Source organism: Amphibalanus amphitrite, unplaced genomic scaffold, assembly GCF_019059575.1.
Source record: "Amphibalanus amphitrite isolate SeventyFive unplaced genomic scaffold, NRLGWU_Aamphi_draft 000534F_arrow, whole genome shotgun sequence".
In the NCBI taxonomy this organism is placed as follows: domain Eukaryota; kingdom Metazoa; phylum Arthropoda; class Thecostraca; order Balanomorpha; family Balanidae; genus Amphibalanus; species Amphibalanus amphitrite.
Genome location: NW_024882028.1, coordinates 330395 through 346091, shown reverse-complemented (window position 1 = coordinate 346091; position 15697 = coordinate 330395). Strand labels below are relative to the sequence as shown.

The window sequence follows — 15697 nt, the reverse complement described above, 5'->3', positions numbered from 1 at the left end:
GATCCATTTTCTCGGATTCATGCACATGTCTGACTACAATATTGTTTGTTACTTGAATTCAAAACGAATTAACAAGAAAAACGAGCGTTTTGCAAAAGATAAACTATTCACAATTATTTGACTTGAAGTGTTAAAAGATGTTCATATTGATGATGCGGGCTTATTCCATTGTACAAACAACGCCATAGAATATTGGTCCCATCTTTGTTAAAAAGTAGGTACTTACCTATGTATCTATCAAATATAGCTTTTATATTCATGTCGCTATTCGCTGCCTATCGCCGTGTTCGATGCCAAGTTTCTTTTTCCTATCGGAGCTCAGCAAACAAGATAGACTTCTCGAGGGCCGGTAGTCTATCGGCAGACTTTGGATTCGCTGACAGCCTGCAGGCGATTGGAGGGATGGTAGGGGCGGCGTACCGGGCAGCGAAAACGCCATGTGGCTATCGGGCGCTCTGGGAGACGTACTTTGCCGTGCTGGTGATCGTTCAGGGATGCGCGCTTAACTCAGGCATGCACTTTAAAGGGACCCTCCCACCTTAACATTAGTTTTGAGTTGAGATAGCCAAATTGGTGGCCATGACCTGCAAATACCGGTTTGGACACTCACAACATCGAAAAATGCTTTAATTCGAAGATATGGAATTTCAAACTTGCAGTTTTCGGATTCTAAGGGGCTAATGCATTGGAATGCCCCCTTAGAATTTGTGACGTCAGCGGAGATCTAACGATTTTTAAATCTTAGACTAAAACCATCGTTTACACGTGGTGGTATACGCTGCTTTGCGCGCAACGTCTGCCGCACTTAAGGGCTGCCAAATTATTGCTTCCAAATAAAGTCGCTAGTAACAGGGGAGATCCCAAAAAGTAAACAAAAGTAAAAGCCTAATATCTTGAAAACCAGTGAATATTTTTCGGTGAAATTTGGTAGATATTCGTTTTCGCTCTTTCTGAACCAAGGGACATCACTTTCATGCCAATTCATTAACTATTTTGAAGGTGGGAGGGTCCCTTTAATGATATTACTTTTCAAAGAAAAATGCCGTTGGTGATCATCCTCAAAAACCCATGTGTTTCGCAACTGTAAAACTGAAATTTCGCGTGGTTTTGTAGCATTGTCTCCCAAGTGGCCGTTAATGCCTATGTTGTGCCATCTAAAAAGCGAGGGTCGTTATCAGCGGTTCACTATCGTTGTTACGTCCCAGGGTTACAAAATCAGAGCGTTGCTCTCAGAAGAACGTCATATTTATGTAAAACGTCCAGTCGCGCAAGGGTGTCATCAGAGATTCGAGTTAATCAAGGCTTGAGCGAACTAGACAGTAACTAAGTTAAACGTTTATCTTGAGTTGAAAAAGAAATGTACGATTTAATTTGTTGTTGATAGGAAGAGGTTGCTGCACCGGATTCGTATAACCAAATTGTCGAAAACCCGATAGGAGAGTCTAATCAGGCGTGCTTGCTGTCTTCCTTCTCCTGCGTATCTGCGCTTTTGGTCGGCGTGGCGTGTCTCTCTGACATTACCCCACAGCGGCCTTCGTGAGCTATCTTTCGAGTAGCCGCTCCACAGTATGGTAACACGTCATTCGTCTCAAACTCCACGACAGATAACCCTTGTCGATCCCTCTAGGAGACGAAATAATGCGTACTCATACCTAAATGATTGTAGAACGATAACCTGATAATGGCCACTTCTTGACTCCGCAAGTGAGATGACTAGATCATTCGAGCTGATCGTGTGATATCGCATTGTGTCACACCACCTCAATAGAAATCATGAAGAAAACGCGGAACAGTGATAGGTCTCTCATATGGCTCTTAGCGTTGTTTTCTGTGTTCCATTTAGCGTCTCATTGAACCAAAGACCTCTGTGGACCGGGATACAGAGGTATATTAAGTGTTTAACTGACTCGGTGTTTCTTGTCTCCTTCTTCAGCTGGAGTTTTTCGAGGCCGGCGAGTCAAGCTGTCAGGTGATGTTCGCCGAAAAGGGTGTGCTGTTCGTCAAGAAGCCCGACGGCAGGGCGACCGGCGACGCGTTCGTTCAGTTCGAGAACGAGGACGACGCTCCGAAGGCGCTCAGCAAGCACCGTGAGATCATCGGCTCGCGGTACATTGAGCTCTTCCGGAGCACCGTGGCAGAGGTGCAGCAGGTCAGTCGCCCGGGGGTCACGGGTCAATAGGGTCAGTAGAGGTCACAAGGTTCTCAGGGGTCAACGGGGGTCACTGGCGATCAGCAGGGGCGGTAGGGGACAAACGAGGGTCACCAAGCGTCTAGGGGAGGTGGTAGGTGACTGTAAGGAATTAAATATTTTTACGTGTCTTGGTTCCTTAGATGGTCAATGGACGTGCGACAGGATAAATGGCACCAAATTTAATGAAAATAGTTGGAGCACCAGTGTGTCAAGTTATTTGACCCTGAATTGCACCCAAATCTTCAATCTATTTTTATCGATGCAAATAATTACTTTTAGTTTTAGTTAGTACTTAATTAACCATTTTAACTTGGGGTAGCAATGTGTATTATGACGAATAATACAAATTTAGTTTACTTTCATGCTCGAAATAAGATTTGAAGGTGTGATTATTTCAAAATATTCAAAAATGATACCAACTGGTTTTTCCGTTATTCTTTTTAAATAAAACCGATGAGTAATAATCGAGTTTGCATGACGCTATAAGATGTCAATATAATTGAACGTCTTTCTTCTATGGTATCGCTCCCTAGGTATCTCGCCCCTTCCCACGTTACAGCGGTCAATTTGGCCGGAGTGCCGACCGCCCCTCCCCTATTATGATCTAAACGTGTTGTCGCTGTCAACAGCGTGGGTGTTTAGGGGGCTTCACTTCACCCCTGCGCCGACGCAGCTGTCAATTGGAGCAGCCGATTATGGCTTCACTTATGACAGAGCCGTGTTATGCGGTGGGTGTTTGTAAGGGAAGGGATCTACTATTACCACATGTGTGTAACAAACAAACGGATATGTTTGCACTTATATCGTTATTCTTTCGTGAATGTTCCTCCGGTCGGTTTCGCCAAATAGAACGGACGAATGCAACTAGTCCCAATTGCCTTTAAAGTTAATTCTAAACGATTTCCTTGGACGCAATTGAATCAGCATTCGTTAGGGAACCGGCTATTGCGTAAACTTCAAACTGAAGAAGCATTAGGTAATTTAGTGGTGCTGTTTGTGGCTTCTTCGCTTTTCATTTCGGCTCCTCCATACATTATATAATCGATTTCATTGAGTTGGCTATAATAGGGTCGATGGTTACCTATTAGCTAGTATGCAACAGCTATTCTAACTTCTAAAAGTGAGCTGTTCTAACAGCTGGCCTTCTGTGGCTGCGGTTGTGGCGGGTGGCTGGGTCAGTACGGCAGTGGCTTTGGCTGGGACGGCTGTGGCTGTGGCTGTGGCTGTGACTGTGGCTGTGGCTGTGGCTTGGACTGCGTCTATGTCATGCCTGCGGCGCGGGGTGACGGCGGACGCCACAAGTGCGCGCTCCTCGGCTGGTGGCAGCGCCGCCCGTCCGCCGGCGGACAGCCACTGAGGCGGTGCCACGCGGCAGATAAGACCGTCGGCCGCTGTGGGCGACAGCGCACCTGTGGCCCGGAGCGCGGGCCCGGCACAGGTGCGGCATGACATGCCGTCCGACAGTCTGCCATCCGCTGGCTCGACAGCGTTGTCCCGAGCCCCGCCATTGCAGCGCTCCCAGTCCGCAGGGCAGCAGGGGACCGGTACGCACCCAGCCGTCCAGGTAAAGTCGCTCCGTGAGTCCCAGTGCGTCATCAGGCGTCCTTGGGTGTCTAGGACGTCATCACGTCATCAGATTATTCAGAGTGATTCGAGTTCGAGTAGCCCTTAGTTAGTTTTTGTGACGATTCTGTTCTGACACGTCTGTCTGTCGCCCACGCCGTACTTCAACATCGAGACGTTCATCACGTGTCTCTAGTGAGTCACTGAGGAATCGCATCCTTCATCTTCGTCAGCTGACCTTTGACGTCATACAACATTGACCTGGCAGCTGTCCTCAGTTTCTTTTCGCCAGCCAGACCTCGCGTTTTAGCAGGTTCGCACTTCTGCTCCGTTCGTCCGCTAAGTACTCAGCTACGATCGAGCGTCTACTATTTGCGAAGCGCTTGTGTGTGCGGTGCCCCTCTCCTCCCTCCGGTGCCCCCCCCCCCAACCTAACACCGTCGCCGCAGCGCCTGTGCTGTCTTATACCGATCGTGTGCATTGTATGGGTTCAGGAGCGGCGGCGCCGGTGCCTCGCATGTGGATACCGCCGCCCACCGCCGCTATTGACCATCCTTGCACTGATGGTTCTCTGTGCTGTCGGCGGTGTGTGGGCCATCGACCCGCCTGGGGTACGATGGACTATGAGTGGTTGCCTGTAGCGGCTCTGGACGATTAGATGTCGATGGGGTACCCTGAGTTACGGCCTTCTTTCACGCCTAAAACGAGTAGTTCAGGTCGTTTAGTGCTCCGTCGGTGTCTTCAATTTCCTGGACATTTTGAATTGATGGTTTCTGCGGTCTTCTTTCATGTTTGTGCTGAGCGCTCGTTTCTTTAACCCGCGCCCGGCTGGGGGTCCTGGATTTCCACGCCCTGCTGGGGGGGGGGGGGGGTGTTTGAACACCCCCCCCCCCCTTGTAACTCGGCTCCTGGGCCACGTAGCGATACGCGGAAGGCGGCGTTCGAGAGAGCGTTAAAAATAATGACGAAATCACTTCGGTCAATTTTTTGGTCAGGTCAAAGGTCAGGTCACCAGAGGTCATTGAAGGCAAAATTTCGCCGATTTCCAGGTCGAATGTCGAAAATTTCCAAGAAGCTAACGCATAACTCGAGAACCAATAGAGCTACAGCGCCGCGGAAAAGCGCATTCGATAGCCCTATTAAAGCCCTTTCTGAGTAATTCTCTCAGATTTAACCTAACGTCAACGGTTTTGCCTGCAGGGGGCAAAAACTGCAAAAATAGCCGATTTTTTCGGAAACAGTTTTTCTGCAATAACTTTTGACCCAAGCCTTGTACGAGCTTACTCTTACCGGCATTGTGTTTCTCTCGTCAAGACGCATCGAATGAACTATAAGTTGACCTTGAAAGGTCAACTTGAAAATTTGACCTCAGGTCAAGGTCATGACCTGACCGGAAAGGGTCATGTTGCATATCAGTCGATTCGTATCGTCGAGATGAACACATCTAAGGCGTTCTCATCGCTCTAGCATGCCTCTATCAAAAGTTATTTGCGAAAAACTGTTAGATACCATTCGTGACCTAAGATGACCTCAGGGCATAAACAAGGGTCACGGACACCATTTTCATGTTCAGTGTGTCTAAACCACTTGTAATTCGGTGTTTGGGAGTGTTTATAATGTCTTTTATCCAAAAGAGGCGCATTTCAATTTTCTCCCATTGACTTATAATGGGGAGGTCGCAAAATTGACCTGACCTTAGGTCATCGATATCAAAATTCTGAGATATACATTTTATACATGTTATTGCACTTAGCAATCGCTGAAAGTTTCAAAGCGATCGGTCACTCGGTGTAGCTATGACAGACATTGAAACTTTTTATGAGGTGAGGTCACTTCAAGTGACTTGGTGACCTGACCTTGAATGACCTTGGTCTGAAATTTTCACAACATGTGTAGAATTGATGTATGATAAGGTGTACCAAAAACGGCGGCGCTCCGCGCCGCCGTTTTTGAGATATTCGCGAAAAACCACAAGGGGGGGTGTTCAAACACCCCCCCCCCCCCAGCAGGGCGCGGGTTAATGCTTCTTGGTATGACGATATCGAAGCTTATACTCGGCCACGCTGGCTTGCCTCGTGCTGGCGGTCGACTTCAGGCTTCTCGTGGGTGTTTCGTTTCACCATCATCTGGAGCCGGCCGCCACCGGAGCTCCCAGATGACGTTTCACCGGAGCCGTGCTGCCCTCTGCTGGTGACCGCGGCGTCTCCAGGCCTCCCTCGCGGCCTCCTCTCGGCGCCCCCTGACGGCGCCGGCCCTGCCGAGGGCCGCTGACGTGGCCCATCAGCTGACGCGGCCGTCAGCTGGCGCCGCCGTCAGCTGGCCGTCATGTGACGAGCTGCGCGCCCGGCGAGCCGCCCTATGTTTATCCGATATTAATCAGAACTATTGGACGAACAAAAAATCATAAACAGAGTGCCGAGAGGCGTGCTGGCGGGCCGCGCCGGTGGCGGACCCTGGCGGCGGCGCCGGCTGTCGCTCCGCGCGGCGGGTCGTGCCGCGGGGCGGCTGGAGGCCCTCGGGCCGCTATGGGTTGCCCTGCGGCCGGCGGGCGGAGGGCGGCACCGGCGGCAGTGCTGGCTCGGTGCTCGTAGAGGGGTGGTGCGCTGCCGTGTTCCCGTGTTCCCGGTGTGGTGCTCTGCGCTCGGTGCTCGCTGTCGCGTTCCGACGCGGCTCGACCTGTCACGCTGGAGGCAGCGATGAAGCTCGATGCCGCCTCGGTCCTGCAGGTACGGCTGGTTTCACACGCTCGCAGGCCGATGTTCTTATATTATACGTGGACACCGAATCATATGCCTCAATGAACTGTCATCACCTGATAAACCTAACTGATAAACTATCGAATGTCGATAAGTTGTATTACATATATGACCGTGATATCGAGCGTGACCTTAAGTGGGTCGTTGCTCTAACAAATGGCGTTTTGTAGGCTGAGACGGTGCCGTCGTTTTCCACATGAATTCGGAACTTGTGAGGACTAAGCTCAGAGAAATCGCACACCTGTTGCGCCCTTATCGTTGTTTGACTAGAGCACAGCACAGATAACGCTACTGTCGCATGCAACATACGATGGCCAACGTATCTCTCCAAACGGACAAATGACTCTTCAGAGTCGTATACGACTCATATTCGTTTACGGGCCTTCAACGTCCCCGTTGCTATACTATAAGCATAGTCCAAATAACCACAAGTGCCTCTGTTGATAAAAAGCTTCCGAGGCAACTTCTTTTTGCATTCAATCGATATCTGGACGGCGACAAATGAATGGCGCTCGAGTTACGAGTTTGATTGCTGTTATGGAAATGGCGGTGGAATAGCACGGAGTGGAGAATCCGTCGCACTACCTTAGGGACACTGCATTCGTTCTCCCTGCTGAGCCTCCCTCGCTGTCTCGTTTTTACCTGCTGGTGCGGACAGAAGCGTTCTATCAGCGGTCCATCGCTCGCCGGCTCCGCTGTGGCCGTGCTACATCGGCCGTCTGTCGCTTGCCTTCAAGGAGTAGATCGTCCTATTTAAGTGTTCGCTCCAGTGCACCTCATCGCCCTACTCGCCTTGGTGCCCGGTTTAGCCCGGTGCATCGTTCTTTTTTATCAAGTTCATAGACATCTGTATACAGAGGCCTATGTCAAATTCAATATATTTTCTGTTGTTCTTGGGTATTATATTCTGTACTTAGCTCAGTACATCGTCCTACCCCAGTTGGGCTCTGTCGCTTTCCTATCTATGTAGCTCGGCTGGTACGCGCTTTGCTTAGTTCGGTACATCACTCGTTTGCGGCTCGATACGGCTCACATACTGCAATCCGTTTATTTTAGCCCAGTGCAGTGCCCTTATATTTATAAGTCTGCACTCCATTCCGATTTTTAGCGGCTCTGTATCATCTTACCGTGGTCCTCTGAGACTGCATGCGTCCTCGACCAACTCTCGATACAGTTACGGAGCTGCCGGTCCGATGGAGCCTGGCCACCGTGTTTCGTCTGCGCTGCCGTGCAGTGCGGCACTGCAGAGTGCACAGTCTTGGAATGTGACTCAGCGCCGGCCAGGCTCTCGGTGTGTGCCGCTGGTCGCCTCTCCGAGCCCGGCCGTTCGGCCAAAGTCCAGCGGCGATGGCCGCCGAGACGCCGACCAGGCCCCCGTGCCGAGGCGCAGAGCTGTGTATTCTGACCGGCCAGCCGCTGGCTGGGGTAGTGGGCGCTCACTGCCGGGGCGCTGCTCGGGAGCCCGTTACCCGTGCTATGTGTTTGGGTGACTGGGCTTCGCCTCGCTTCTCATAATCGTTTGAGCAGCAACGCACTCGCATTTTGGAATAATGACTAGTGTTTAGCTATTCAATTAATGAGGTCAATCTCAGGTAAAATTAATTAAAACGCTGTGTTGTGGGCTGCTTCCTCGACCAGCCATGGGCCAAATGCCGGGCTATAAGCTGTCCCACAGATGCTGTCATTTGTTTGGTTCTCGCGTGTCACTCGCCAGAGCTGCGTTCTGTTACATCAGCCGGATCGAAATGAAGCCTCGGCGACCGGTCGGACACGGGGGCGGGGTGCATCAGGCGGCTCTGCTGGATACCTATACTGAGCCGGGGGCTCTGGTTTTGTTTCGTGCTGGTGACCGAATGGAGACTTAGCCAGAACCGAAGAACTTCACGTGCGAAACCGTCGCGTCATGGATTGTTTTCGATGTTTTATCAGCTAAATCCGGGTTTGGAAGCATTAGATCTGCGCTGTTTTATGATTCCCGCGTAGACCTCAGAAATGAAGATGTGAAGTACAATGTCACGGTCAGAGCTGGTCGGTCAGTGTCCCCACTGCTAGTGAGTGCCCTGTTTAGCGCTGGTCAGTGTCCCCTCCAGCGCTGGTCAGTGTCCCCTCCAGCGCTGGTCGGTGTCCCCTCCAGAGCGCTGGTCAGCCAGCATCCAGCGGTCTTGGCTGTGACTGGCAGTTTATACTGGCGGAGGGCGGTACTGCCGACTGTCTCTGCACTCTGTCCATCATCGTATACGACGGCTCCAGGGCCCGGATTGAGACACATAGGGCCCGACTGATGGGTGGATTCCTTCGGAGCAGTCACGAAACACGCATCCTTTAGCTTTATATGGTACAACGTTTCTTTGAGCATGATTGTAATCAATAAAAATGGTATAATTGACCTTATGCTCATAATAACGGATAAATTAATTGAAAAAAGTCCAGAATATATTTTCGAACTTGGTTCTTCTTCCGTGAAATAAAAAAAAAATGATTCCACCGAAGAAGAACCAAGTTCGAAAATATATTCTGGACCTTTTTTCAATTAATTTATCCGATATTATGAGCATAAGGTCAATTATACCATTTTTATTGATCGCATCCTTTAAGTTAACCCTATTAGTGGCAGGCTCCTGGCTACCCCTATTAGTGGCAGGGGGGCTGTTTACGCCCCCCCCCTTGATATCTCGAGATCTAACGGGCCGATTTTCAAAATTCAAACGGCATTCGATTTCGCTCAACGTGATCTACATTTCTAGAAAATAAAAATTAAGAAAATGTCAATAGGGGGTAGAGGGGATGTAAAAACGGGCAAATTGCAGATACATTTTAGACTGTTTATCACGGCCAGGTTTCTGAACCAATCTTAACGCAACTTTTGTCGATCGATAGAGAATGAACCAGGAATTCACATGGATCCTAAAAATATGCATTTTCAAAAATCATAGGCGGATACAGATCATTGAGATTGGGGGTACACAAAAAGTATAGTAAATAAGGTTTTTATAGGTGCTGTTTCTAAAAAGGGCGGTAATGGTCTTGTTATGTTACAATTTTCTTATGAGAGAACGACTACAATTGTATTGGTCATGCATAGGCGGTGTCAGGGCACCTATGTTGGGAGGTAAAACATAACCCTCCTTTTTGGACGCCTGGATCCGCCTATTGTAGCAAAAACGTGTCAAAAGAGGATGCACAATAACTTTGTATATGATATCACATGATACCTTTCATTCACTGTTCGTAAAACTGGTGCATACAGTTATAATACATCAGCATCGTGATGCTCGCCCAAATGACTCGCTTCACGAATAGGACCCCCCAATTCCCAGTGCTCTGGAGCCGCCCCTGGTAAAGTTATGAACTTGAAATTTTCAGGGAATGTGCCCAATTTAGTTTTAGGGAAAGTCAGAAAATTTCACCATCGTAGCTTCGGCGGTTTCGGAGATATTCCCGAAAAAACCTGAGGGGTGGATGAAAACACCCCCCCCCCCTGCCACTAATAGCCGTCACCCTTGCGGTCCGTACTGAACACATCAATCTTCTTTCGGAAGTGTTGTAGGCAGCATTGATATCCTAACGATATAGATTGAAACAGACAATTAATTGATGATTATATATGTAATATTAACCCGCGCGGGGCTGGGGTCTCCAGCCGAACGCGCGGGGCTGGGGGGGGGGGTAAATTTTACCCCCCCCCCTGTTATCTCCCGAACTAATGGTCCGATTTGGAAAATTCAAACGGCAATCGAAAGATCTCATCACGAACAACTAAAAACATGTACTTAATTTTAAGTTTGAGGTCAAGGTCAAGGTCAGGTCAAGGGTACAAATTGCAAGTTCCTACAGTATCGGCCTTGCACCGTAGTTGCCGAAGAATGGAGTCATGGACTGAGACTGATCGCCCAAAACGTGTTCTTAGGCTACCAAGACAATATTCGTTGCATAAAATATCATTCAGAGGTCAAGGTCAAGGTCAGGTCAGGTCATGTCAGGTCACCAAAAACAAAATATAGAAAAGGGCATGTGCGACACATGTTTTATGGGTCATTTTACTCATAGAATTCAATAGGCACACTCAATAAGTGATATGGACCACCTCTGGATGAATTTCAGGCCAAGGTCAGGTGAAGGTCAGGTCAAGTGAGGTCAAATTGTGAAGTTGGTTGTTAAGGCCTAAAAAGGTGTCTATCTGATGCAGTTTTTCACGGCGAATCGAATGGTGCTATTTTTGTTTCCGTACGAGGTCTAGAACTTCCAAAAAAGTCATTTTTCAAAAATTTTGTGTGTCGTGACGTCATACAATTTTGAATAACTCCCACATTTTTGAACCGATTCTTCTAAAACTTGGTATGTAGGTGCACATAGACCACTTCTCTGACATATAGGTATTCCGGTTTTTTCGATACACTCAAAATTTTGGATTTTATAGTTATTTTTCCAAAAAAGTCAGTTTTTTGAAAAAATTTGGGCCAAAATCCAAAATTTTCAAAAAACCGAGATAGCCATTTGATAGACAAAATAACATTACGTATATCCTTTTTTGTTACGTCCCGACGACTTTAAAAATGAAGATGTTAGCGGCGTTTGAACTTTTGCCGTTTTTGAGGCGAAAATGGCGAACATGACGTCACTAAAACGTCAATTTCTCAAAAAATTTCCGACGGATTTCGCTCAAATTTTCAGAGAACGTGTCAAACTGATGTAAGAAAAGGTACTGAAAGTTTGGCGGCGCTGCGCGCCGCCGTTTTTGAGATATTGCAAATATTCGCGAGGGGGGGGGGTAAAATTTACCCCCCCCCCAGCCCCGCGCGGGTTAAATATAGGAATGTTTGATTATATGACATGAAAGTTTCTAATAAACAACCTCTTAGATGATCCTTCGGTGGGTGCTTGGCCCCTTTTGCAAGAAATGTCGCTGTACTTCAATGCTTTGTGCGTCATTTGTGGGTCCAATTGCACTAGAACGTCAAACAACTTATCTTTAAAGTTACAGACCCGCGGATTATTAGACGCTCGTTCGGTCCAAAGTTAGGTCTTCGATCGAAGTTCAGAGGACAGTTTAACTTAACCGCCACGCTTGTCGAAATATCGCAGTATGCAAAAATGGAATTTTGATCGTGTTGCGTTTGCTTAGGTATTAAATGCCCCCATCTGGTTCCTTATTTTTCTTTCTCAAGAATATTAAACCATCTTTTTAATCTTCGACATGTCTGCTAATGCATCGCAAAATTGATTTATTTGCGCTACCTCAAGATAAACGTGCACACCATGCCTACCTACCAGTCATTGGCCGAAGGACCGATCAGCTCGTGTGAGAGGGTGGGGGCAACGAGTCTAATGGCCTCTAACAAACGATGTCGTTTTGCTGGCTCATAGGTGCCATAGTCTAACGGTAATGACCTGAGCAATGAGCGTTATCGACTCAGACCATTACAGGTAGACGGCATGAATGGCGGGTCGGAGCGTGACACGGTTTAATTGACTGGCCACGTTTGTGTTCGAGTAACACGCAAACGCGATGCGCCCCGTGTAAATCGATTTGACGCTGTGTAGGCTGGGCCGGGCCGTTCCAGCTGGCCGCGTCTACGTTGCGTCCCGGTCATTTGTTTACGACTTAGTAGAACAAATGTTCAGCGTGGATGCTGTCCCGCCATTGATAATCAGATGAATACTTTTTGTGAGGCCATACGACTTCAAATATAATGCTTTCTGAAGTAGCATTTGATCTGCAAGCATCAACGAGTTTCTCACACTCACTTTGACCTCCCTGACCACGTTCTCGCACCTGACCCGACCCGACCCTACCTGACCTGACCTGATCTCCACCTCCCTCTCTGTGTTTACAGGTGTTGAACCGCTCGATGGACCCGCGCACGTACGAACAGCAGCCGCCTCTGATCGCGCAGGTTCCGCAGCCGTTCCCCGTGATACCGCAGCAAATCATCACGTCCGGGTCGCGCAAGGACTGCATCCGCCTGCGGGGACTGCCATTCGAGGCGCAGGTGGAGCACATCCTGCAGTTCCTCGGCGATCTGGCGCACATGATCAAAGTGCAGGGCGTTCATATGGTGATCAATGCGCAGGTAAGGAGGGAAAAGAGGGGTGGGAGGAGAGAGGAGAGGAGGGTACTGGAGAGCGTTCGTTATAATGATCTTTTAGAAGGCCTAGGATGAATTTTAGAACTTAAACGCTTACATTTTATCGCTAACATGTTATTTGCCGAACGAACGTCACAGACCGGGCTAAATGCTTGGGTTACGTCTTCCTTTGTCAACTTATTCGTTCAAAACGTTTGGATTAAAAATGGATAGCTTGCATTATTCATTTGACCCAATAGGACGAGGAAGCTTCAAACTATCAACCGTCAAAAGCATCGATGTGTGAATTCGGATTTCGATACCAAAATGCCTATTCGAATGTGAAGACTGAAGACGCCTCTCGTGTAACGAGCGGTAGCTGAACCCCGTCTGCCCTGCCGCGGCCCTGACGTTCCCGTCCCCGTGCGTGTGCGTGTTGTGTGCGTGTGTGCCGCAGGGTCAGCCGTCGGGTGAGGCGTTCATTCAGATGGTCTCCGAGGAGGCGGCGTTCCTGGCCTCCAAGGACCGCCACCACCGCTACATGCCGTTTGGCAAGAAGCAGCGCTACATCGAGGTGTTTCAGTGCTCCGGCGATGATATGAACCTGGTGCTGAGCGGCTCCGTGTCCGCGGCTGCGCAGCAGGCCCTGGTCGTATCTCCCGGTATGTTGCCCGCCACCTCGTGGGACCCCTCTGGCCAGGCCGCCGCGGCCGCCGCCGCTGCCGCCGCCGCCGCGCTCCGACGCAAACCGATGCCCCAGACGCCCTCCCTCCTGTCGCCCCAGAGTCCGATCAAGTCGATGCCGCCGCCGCCGCCGACCGTCACCTCCCTCTCCTCCCCGATGGTGCAGACCCTGGGCGGCGCCGTGCCGTTCAGTTACATGGCCGCGCTGCAGCAGCAGCAACAGCAACAGCAGCAGCAGCAGCAGCAGCAGCAGCTGATGCTGCTGCAGCGCTCCGGGCTGGCCACCCAGCAGATGCTGCAGATGCCGGTGTCGGCGGCATCCGCCATGCTGCCTGGCATGGTGGACCTGCAGAGCCTGGCCAAGACGGCGCCGCCGCAGGCACAGCCTCAGATGCAGCCACTGTCCGTACAGCAGGGCCTGATGCAGTTCCCGTACGGAGTCAAACGCTCCTGGGAGCAGGCGTTCCCGGTGTCGGCGGCAGACGCCAGCGGCGCCGTGAAGCGCGCCTGGCAGTCGGGCTCGCTGCCGCTGATGAGCATGGCTGGCTCCTCGAGCAGTGCGGCGGCGGCCGCCGCGGCCGCGGCCGCCTTGCCCGCCTCCTACTCCGCCTCCCACCACCTGTACCCGGCGCTCTAGACAACGAACAACCTGACATGGGCAGTCCTCTGCTCAACATTCCGCTACGCTAGTGACTGACTGTTATGTGTTGATGAGACTCCCGATCTGTCTTTTATTCGGTCTCTCAGCTGTAGATAGACATAAATATCGTGACTTGTGAACCGTTTTAGCTGTTATCAGCGTGACAATAATTTTAGCGACTTCCTTTGTCCGTCCCAGTGAGACGGAAAAAGACAGAGGCCCATCAAGTCCTTCCTCGTGATTCTGCCGGACTCTCGGCGGCTTGAGGGTGTAGGCTCCCGTGACGGCCCGATGACACTGACCTTGACCCGTAGTGACCTGGACGGGCGGGCGGGCGGGGCGCGGCCGGCTCTGTGCATGTGTCCGGGGGAGGCTTGGGGGGCCGGCGTGAGGTTGTTGGCCGTTCCAGGCAGCGGGACGACCGACTAACGTTTAGGGCGCATGCGTTTGCGTGGTGTGTACATAATGTTCTCTCTCCTCTCCATAGTCGGGATGTGCTGACGGACAGACAGCAATGACAAACGGCTCTCAGACACTGTGGCCCGGTTATCCAAGCAGCAATAGTGAACAAACATTCCCTCACACGGAGACACCTGCTCTCCGGTTGATGATGTACCGGTATCAGACTTGCGCTGCATGTCCCGGCCCAGTTTCGGCGAGAGTTGGTCGTTGGTCGTTGCTGGAAGTCCCAGTTCCGGTTGGCAGTGGTCGCGCGACACGGGATCTGGACGGGCCACGAAGGTGCCTAGCTTGTTCACGATAGCGCCGCCAGCCGGCCGGCCGGGGTCACGGGATTCACGGCGCATCTCCTTCCGCTATTAACTGGCCGGGCGGCCGCGCGCCGGACGCGCCGGCGCCCGCTGCCTGCCGCGGGTCGGGGCGGCCAATGCACGGCCGGGGGCGTCTCGTCGGAGCGCGTGTATGCTTCACGGTAGCTTTGTTGTAGCGCCGTAGTGGCCCTGCGGCACCTCCACGGCGTTGTTCCCCGATCCTGCTGCCCCAGACTCCAGTGCCGTTCCGTGACCTGCCGGTCCCGCCGGCCTGCAACGTGCCTCGGGCCGAACCAAGTCTTCCCGCTGAGAATCTCGTCGGGTTAGTGGCGGCCGTTGAGACATTCCCAGATATTTTGCATGACCGTTGTTGTCCTAGTGTATCGTGAGGCCGCGTCTCGACGAGATCCTGGCTGTTTCTCTCCCAAGTGCCTCCCTCATCCCGCGTCCGCCGCCAACGCACTGGAGATGTTGGGCCCGGTTGACCTACATGTATGATGCAGACGCACTAAAATAAACACATGCTGTCTCCACAGTGGTTGGTCTCTTCCGGCTGGGCTACGTTGAGTTACTTGCCTACCTACCTACCTACCTTTCTGTCACCCTAGCGGGCAAACTAAACAGTTGTTGGCCTATTGGGTGTGCGTGCGTGTCTGTCGGACGGGCTCAGTTGTAAGCGTGGCGAATTTGGTGGTGCGAGGGAGCGGCGGCAAAGTGCAGGTATGTTGGGCTTATGTCCTGGTTCCGGGGGCCTTCACCGGTGGCGGCGCCTCTCTGTCGCTCATCTGGCTCTCTCCCCTCACTCTCTCCGGCTGCTCTGCTCTCTGGGCTGTCCACTCTGTCCACTCTGCAGGCTGTCTCTCCTCTGTGGTGGTGCGTCTGTCTCGTGCTGTCGGTGTGGTCGGTGGCGGCCTGTCCCGTCTCGGCGCTGGGCTCTCTGCATGAACGGACAGCCGTGGCCAGGGCTAACTGCGGAAGCGGACCCAGCCACTTTTGTCCACAACTCGGTGTTGGTTTGCACGATGGTG

General features: G+C 51.2%; 1 protein-coding gene across 4 annotated transcripts in view; it reads left to right on the top strand.

The window, feature by feature from the left end:
• The window catches only part of LOC122393421 (RNA-binding protein fusilli-like), an 89828-nt gene that overhangs the window by 66681 nt on the left and 7450 nt on the right, over positions 1-15697 (top strand). For 2 of the 4 annotated variants that reach the window (XM_043389400.1, XM_043389399.1), the window contains exons 9-11: positions 1934-2149; positions 12345-12581; positions 13033-13237. In XM_043389400.1, the coding sequence (XP_043245335.1) occupies positions 1934-2149; positions 12345-12581; positions 13033-13237 (658 nt within the window). The other 2 variants (XM_043389401.1, XM_043389398.1) reach the window with 2 other exon arrangements.